The 8,844-nt window shown below is 26.0% G+C and overlaps 1 protein-coding gene across 1 annotated transcript; it reads left to right on the forward strand.

The window, feature by feature from the left end:
* The first annotated feature begins 7,963 nt into the window (after window positions 1–7,963).
* On the forward strand, window positions 7,964–8,497 carry LOC130808873 (uncharacterized). Its single transcript, XM_057674410.1, has 2 exons — window positions 7,964–7,989; window positions 8,088–8,497. Exon 2 carries the CDS (start codon window positions 8,088–8,090, stop codon window positions 8,403–8,405), a length of 318 nt encoding a protein of 105 aa, XP_057530393.1. The 5' UTR covers window positions 7,964–7,989; the 3' UTR covers window positions 8,406–8,497.
* The last annotated feature ends 347 nt before the right edge of the window (window positions 8,498–8,844 follow it).

Consider the following 8,844-nt stretch of genomic DNA (forward strand, 5'->3'; position numbering starts at 1 on the left):
CAAACTTTTCACTAACTTTATAAAAAATATTTTTTTATTAGTTGTGGTCCCTATATTTTTCCTACTAACTTTCTTTTAATATTTTTTTAATATTTATAGTTTCCGCTCTTCCTCCGTCAAATTTATTATTCTATAAAATAATATCTTCATTATCAAAAAGATTTTATTTTTCTTAATTTCAATGAACATTCCTTATTGCAACTTCATTAAGGAAGGGAGATGCCATATGCTAAGTATTGTTCTACTTGAACATTTCTTATTTTTCTTAATTTCCGTGAACATTTCTTATTTTTCTACTTGATAAGTATAGTGATTAGAAAATATTTAGTATTTTTAAGTTGCTAATATGCTGAAATAGCAATGACTAAGTCTATATAAAACCTAAATATAATGGATTGTTCAACTACTCCCCATGGAGTTTTTGGACTATTAATTTAATTTACTGTACTTTTGTGTTACATGTGGTTGAAATTTTGTCCATTTGTTTCACTATTTAACAATTTCCCACATCAGTTTGTCAAACATGGTGAATTAAGTTTATAAATCAATCAATCTAAAGTTGAACTTTAACAAAAGTTAATTATTTGATTGGATTCGATTAGACTAACTCACTCAATATCTTTCCACTTTAACTCTTTTGAATTATGTCTTGGAAAACTTTTCTTTTTGAAAATTACTCTCAGAGAGTACTAGAAAGTAGAAACTATCAGTACTAATGAGATTTTATAGTGAAAAATATTATTTTACCCTTAATTTAAGAAAAAACGGATAAATTATTAAGTTCAACGCAAATCTCCAAATTTTCATTCATACTTCTGGATGTTTTTAGTTGCTACAATCTCTAAATGTCCCATTTATTTTAGAGTTACTATTTATCAATTACTATTAATTTGCATTTTATATTATTTAATCTATGCATTACATATAGTCAAATGAGATCTTGTTTGATTCGTCTCAAGATAAAGTTTATTAATATTTTTATAATTTTTAATTATATACACAATTATCACTATTAAGTATTGAATTAATGCATTGGTAAGCGTGCAAAAAGCAAATGTGACATTTGAAATAAGACAAAGGAAGTACTATACATCAATTGAGCTTGTTTGCGTATACTTCTTTATGTGCAATGTAAAATATCATTCAACAAGTTTGTCTTTAATTTGTTTTAATGCATATTAAGATAATATTAAAATTTTAAAATCTTTAGTCATATGTAATTAAGGATATTAAAGATTAAAATTATGCACTAAATAACGATGAGAAATAGGAATATTGCAAAAAATCATAAGAAGTATAAATAATATGGAGTATAAGTTATAGCCCTGCCAAAACCTTTTTTGGGGCCTTTGTTTAGGGAATTTTAGAGGTGGAATTGGGAATATGAGAGAAAAAAAATATAATAATTGTTTATCATTAAAAATAGAGTACAACTACTACGAATAACTGTAGATAATTATATTTATTAATGTCTTTTCACACGAGTACTTTTTTATTAGAAGTGTGAATGCAATATGTACCTATCTAATAGTTAATACTTAACATTAATTATTTAACTTTTAATATTATGTCAAAAAATCAACTTAACTAAAATTTTAAATTTTTAATTGAAGACATAAAATATATTATATACTCTATGATGAGGTTATAATTTTGAAGGATATTATTCTTAACTCATTAATTAATAAATTTAAAAATTAGTGTATTCTGTATTTTTGGTAGGTAAAGTAGATTTTTTTTAGCATTATTAAGTGTCTAAAATGATCTAGACATCTAGTGGCCGGTCACGAGTTGCTCCCCCAAATAATGGATGAGGGATAGAGATGGTAATACAATCAAATTTTACCAATTGACAAAAGGTAGCATTTATTTATTGTTTTGTATGTACATGGACGTTACAATAGACAACATTCATGATTCATGAATATGATTTTTTCGTATTTTGTAATCCAAGGGGATGTTTGGCCGAAGGGATTTAGGGGAAAGAAAATGAGAATTTTGAAGAAAAAGGAGTTTTGAATCCTGTTTGATTATAAGTAAAAGAAAAAAAAAATTAAAATTTAACAAGTCTATAAAATAAATATTTTTAAATTTAAGACTTAAAAGTCTATCAAAACAAATAAAAAAATGATATTATTATTTACCATAAAATTTTTGAACATAAAAACCAACTAAAATTCTCTGATAGAATATAAAACATATGTAATCCGAACGATTTCTTTTCGCATTTGCCAAACAACACTAAATGTAATGTTTATTATGAAAAAAATCCAAATTTGTTGTCGTCACCCTTGAATTTTGTAGGGCATTAACAGTTGTACATTATAATAATGTCCAAATTAAAATCTATATCATCCTACTAGCTTGGCTGGTTGCACTGGTTTCCTCTCGTAAGAAGATATTCATAAAGATACTATTAGTTTATTTCTTTATAATACTTTTGTGATAATTGTTTAAATAAATAGATGTGAGTTTATATTTATGATAATATATAATATTAGGTAAGTTAAGGAAATTCATACGAAGAAAGCATATATATATATATATATATATATATATATATATATATATAATCACTATTTTAGATTAGACAATTATATTATTAAACCTAAAATTCATGCGAATATATTTTTGGTTGAAAGATAAGTTAGTTGTATAAGCAATATAATTTGTGATTGAAAGATCAATCATAACTTTAATAAACTTAGTAAACAGTTGGAAATTAAGGTTGATCAAAACTTTAATTTACGAAAGTAAATAAATGAGTCCGTACAAATATAGTTTAAACAATTTTAATGTGATTGCTAAGCTTGATCCTAAAAGTTTTCGATTTCCCACATTAAAAGGTCAAATAATAAAGTAAATCAATAAAAAATGAGTATTATTGTATTGATATATTTTTTTAAAACTAGGATTGGAAGAAGAAAATTCGGATTGATAATTTGAACGAATTATAATATATATAATTGAATGAAATGCATGATATAAATAGTGACAAGTCTAAGATATTACTTTAGGATGGACCAAATATTCTTATAAGCATGTTTTTGAAATAAATTCGACAATTATTTATTATTTTATTACCTATGTAAAAAATCAATATTAATAAGGTTAAATCTAAGTCGTGATCTAGAAAGTTTGGGCTTAAATTCCTCCAAATGTAAATGCATTAAAGTAAACTCAATCCAATTAAATTCGATTAAATTCTAAGATATAGTAAGTGGAATTTACAATAAAAAAGTCACAATTAATTTAGAACGAAAAAAGAAAAATAAATATGTAGTAATGATTTTTGTAGAGAAAATATATTAATTTTATGAAAATATGATAATAATTAGTATTATCTCAAATAAAGCATGTATAAATTAAAATTCGATTTTCATTATCTTTGTTATTTATTTCTATCTGTCTTCATCCCTTAATCTACCCCATAAAAAAAACTATTTTTATCAAAATAGTTCCTTTCAAATTTGTGGTGGACTGAAAAAGGATGAATTAACGCTGCCTACCGCCACTTCACAAATTAAGCTTAAAGATAATCTATGTTATTAAATTGATTAGTTAACAACTGATTTGAAGATCTTATCCATTACTTTAATTTTGTTTGTATTTTTGACTGTCTCCTTCATTTGGGTTAGGCACCCGCACCAACTTTCTGAGACGTGGCTATTAGACAGAGCTTTCGCTTTTTGCCATGAGACTGTTTGACAAATGATTGATAGTTAATAACTGTTTAGCTTGTAGTTGATTAAATTAACTTTATGAACTATTTTGATCAGTTAATTTTAAAAATACCGATAAGAGATATATACTTCTTCAAAATTAGTTTATTTCTAACAATAAGAAACAAGTGCTGAGTTTAGACCGTCATTAAACATGATAGTGTCGCGATAATAATAATATCTAATATATTATTATTATTATTATTATTATTATTATTAGCTTGGTTCCTTCGTATATTCCGAATAAGAAGATAAATAACCTGAGGGAATTTATGCATGGCTTCATTAGAAAATTTATTTTTTTTTTTTAAATAAGTTAAATAAAAAAAACTTAAAGAGGTGGTCCCTGGGATGATAAACGCCATTAATTTGAGCAAGGAGGATCAATACTTTCTTAAGAGGCCATAGAAAAATTGACATTTGCAAGATATTAGTGGGGAAAATCATTCAAACATGTAGAAGGATTGTACATCCAAGTTTTAATAGGTGGGGTATTTAAAGAGTGAGGTATACTTAATTATTATTACCTATTTTTATGGTTGCCTTTTCCCTCATTTGCTAAAATGAGCTTAAAAATTAGTAAAAAATTCCCTTCAATAATTTATGATACCCTATCGTCTTTGCAGGTAGTTATATATTTTATAAATTCAAGGTGATGAAAACATTGGATGTTTTAAAAAGTAAGCTTGATTTTGAGCTAATTAATTGATCAATAGTTCAAAATTTAAAGTTAAAAACACAAAAAAAAAAATAATTAATTTATCTAATTTACGAGCTAATTTCACATTAATAGACTCAAAAATAGGTTTGGTCTAAAATATGTTTAAAGTTTACTCTTTAACAAGCTATAGATACTATAATTAAGATTTGATTTTTACTCTCTTTATCCCGATAGATTTTCATTAAAGAAAAAGGGGTGATTTTAAGAAAAAATTAATACTGGTAATAAATGAAGAAAAAAAATTGTGTGGATGAAATTAAAAAAGAGTTTAAATGTATAGATGAGATTAAAAGAAAATAATTAATTATTGTCCAAAGATAAAAATAATACAAAATAAATAGGACAGATTAAATTAAAAATTAATGTAAAATGTGTGGTATAAGGGGAGCATTAACTTATTGTATAGTAATATTTATGAATTTAAGTTTTATGTCAAAGCCTAAACTAAAAAACTCTAGTCTTCTAGAGTTTATCTCTACTTGTAAATTTTTAATGAGCCAAGCGGAATGACTCACCTACTCGAGCTTAGCTTGATGACGTTTGATAATTGAGAGAAAACCGTGTGCTATTTCTCATGTATAAATTAGAGGAAAATTTGATGCACTAATTCTAAATTTTAGATTTTTCTATATGGTATATGTGGGAATCTTGACTTTTTAATATTTTCACGTTGTAGGCGAAAGAAATTTTTTTTAACCTTACTTTATTTTTACCTAACGTAATGACATTTTTTTAAAAAAATAAACGTCGTGATTACTCTAGTTGACCGTACTTATTGAATTGATGGAGCATGACAATCTTACTAGTTTATTTTTTTTTACAAGTTAGGTTAGAAAAGTGGCAACGAGTATCATCAAATATAAATTTCTCTTAAAGAGGTTGATACTAGAACTGTTAATTGGGGTGTGACGAGTTGGGGGTAGATCAAAATTTTAATGCGCTGTGAGCCTGTGAGAGGGTGTGCCGGGTCAATTTTAAATGGGTCGGAGTAGGTCAAAGTTTATTTAAACTTGCCTCGATCCGTGTAAAAATTTTCAATAATAATTTTTTAGTCCGATTTGTAACTTGTTGTGTCGATCCACCTATATACAATAATGTAATGTGAAAAAATAAAAATAACATGTAAATATTTAATTTTATGGCAATCAAAACCAATATCGGCCAAACATCACCCTTTTACATGAAAGTTTTATAATGATCTGATCTGTTATTTATTCATTACGATTATTAGTGACCCGTTTAAAAGTGAACCGACTATTAACACGTTGGAACGACCCACTCCACTCAACAGCTCTTATTACATGTTCAAGTGAGACTTAATTTTCAATAACTCCATTGATATTGATTGTGAAGCTCGTACGTAGCTAGAAGGATCTAAACATAGCTTGGCCATACATATATATTTTCTCCGTTCTACTATAATTGTTATATTTGACTATTTACGCAATTTAATGAATTATTTTGATTATTTATATATCGAACTATACACCTCTAAACATTATAAAAATTTAATATTATAAAAGTAAGCAATTAGACAATTCAAACAAGATTTCACTTGTCTATATTTTCTAACACATTAGCCACAATCTATAAAATAATCTTAAAAAATAAATAGTATCAAAAATCATTTTATAGCGAGTATTTCAAAAAAGTAATACAGTTGGACGTCCACTCTTTAGCAATTAGCATAGCCAACTATTTTGACCATAGACTCGGCATTAATGCACAGAAATCAACTTGTGATTCGGACGTAAAACTCCACTTATAGTAGTAGTTCATTTTTACTTTGGCGTTACTTAACTGCTACGGGGCACCATGTATTTAATATGTGGGTGCCCTAGTCTTATAAATTATACCCTACGCTCTAGTCTTTACATAATCCATTCATACAAATAATTCTATTTATTAGTATTTTTGGAAAATTTTTTTTATTAATATTTTCAATTGTTTATCATTACCAAAAAATTTCAAAAATTAGTATATGAAGATATGACTTGAGAGAAAACCAATTTAATTATTTACTAAACTTAAAGGTAATCAAGATAAGAGTCAATTAGTAAAGATAAAGCGAGTTATTATTTAGGGTCAAAAAAATTTATTTTTACGTACTATTTAGATATTAAGTTGAATTAAATTTTAATATAAATTACATTTTTTTGCTAAGTAATACTACTACTAGTTATTAGTGATTATCAAAAATAAAAAACAAAAAAAGTATTATAATGAAGTATTATTTATTACGTCTTAAATTTATAGGGGTCTAGGTTCAAGAATAAACAAGAAAGTCTTGGTAATTAATATTCACAATGTAGCCAAAGCAAAATAAATTGAACAAAACTATTAGATTTAAGCTAATATTGAATATTTATTTATTATAACATATCAGTCTTGTTTTTTCGAAGACAAGTTGAAACAAATCATGAGAATTATTATCCATAGTATTCTTTAAATTTGGTTTGGTCGGATGAAATGCTATAGCGTGGTTTAAGATCAATTGATATAAACAATTAAAACATCATTATCTCAATAATAAATGATCCTTTAAAATTGATTTTTATCTCTGTTGAAGTAAATATCACTTATAAGATAAAGTTTTAACTTCAGTTCTCAACCAGCTCATCTCATTTTCTCAATAAACTTTGAAACATAAAATATTAAACGACTCTTGTTGAGATGTATTCAAAAAATATATGCAATGATACAATCTTGTCTATGTAATAAATAGGTTGTTATGAATTAACCTTGAAAGTAAATTTGTTTACAATTTTACATAAATTTAAAAAATTAAGAACTTATTTTGTTTTTTGACACCTTAAAAATTATAAATCTTTCACTCAATAAAAATAGATGATACTATCATTATTTATGGATGATAGAACTAACTCCTAGAATCAATACATTATAGGGACATTTATTATTATTATTATTATTATTATTATTATTATTATTATTATTATTATTATTATTATTATTATCAATAATAATAATAATAATAATAATAATAATAATAATAATAATAATAATAATAATAATAATAATAATAATAAAAGATTTGCTCTTTTTTAGGAGTTTTAACGGATAACTCCATATATGACGTATGCAATGACACTTTCTTTCAAATACTCAACAAATGCATGAAAACGACTTCAAACTTGAACCACTATGAGACTCATGGATTAGCAGGAAAATTTGAATAAAATAAGATTATTTTACAATTTAATTTCAAAAATAAGCTTCGTAAAAATTTATTTCCCAAAATAAGCATCTGTACATTCAAGTTTAGCCTCGGGTAAAATCGCTGTTACTAACAGCGAAACAGAAAAAAAAATAAAATAAAATAAAAGGCTAAAGTCGTTGTTACTAACAGCGACTTTAGCCTTTTAATTTTTTTTTATGAATTAAAGTAGCCGTTGTTAATTAGAAAAATAGCCGTTAGGAACTTGAAAATAGCCGTTGTAATAATGTTCTATATATAGCTCCATCATTTCCCATACTTCATTATATCCATTCTACATCATTCTTCTTCTTTTCAATCAATTTTTAAAGGTAACATAAGGTATTATGTTAGTTTTACTCTCAATTTATAAATGTTAATATTATTTTTGAAAGTTCACTTACGTTACTATTTTATATGAAATATGTAGATGTCAAAGGAGCATTGTATTGAAGAGCTTTATAATTGTGGTTATGAAGTTGAGATTAATACAGATTGGAGCGACTTCGATCCAAGGCGTGAATTTGTTGCTTGCCCTTTCTACTTGGTTGACGGATTAGGATGCACATACTTTAGATGGATTGCTCCGGAGGGTACAAAATGGCAGAAAGATTTAATAATACGGCTTGAAAAGGAAAAAAAAGAGCTTAAAGATGATGTACTTAATCTAAAGAGACAAATGGATGATATGGCACATAGGAAAGAAGAGACTGAAAGGATTATGAGAAAGTTTAAGAAGCCTTCTTAGTTAGCGACAGTAGTTTAGCTTAACGAATGAAGTATGTAATTTGATATAGATTTGTTGAACATGATTGAAATTGTGTTGAATGTTCGACAGCAACATCCTTATTTGAATATAATTGTCTGTTTGTTTTTGTTTAAATTCATACTGCATTCTTGGCGGAATGATTCATCGGCGAAAATTCTGAGTACTTAACATCATTTTATTCATAATAAATGTGTGATAATACGATAAAAATATATACATCAACATATATGTTACAATTTACACACAAAAGACCAAATGTTACAAATATTGAGTATGTACAAATGTTCAATATATACAAATATTATTCTAATGCTAATCCTCCTCTTGTACCCTGTCTCACTATTAACATCATCCCAAGGACTAGGGGTAGACCTTGAATACTCCCACATTGCATCTATAGCCTCCTCATCCTCAACCG

The sequence above is a fragment of the Amaranthus tricolor genome, chromosome 3, assembly GCF_026212465.1.
Source record: "Amaranthus tricolor cultivar Red isolate AtriRed21 chromosome 3, ASM2621246v1, whole genome shotgun sequence".
Taxonomy (NCBI): domain Eukaryota; kingdom Viridiplantae; phylum Streptophyta; class Magnoliopsida; order Caryophyllales; family Amaranthaceae; genus Amaranthus; species Amaranthus tricolor.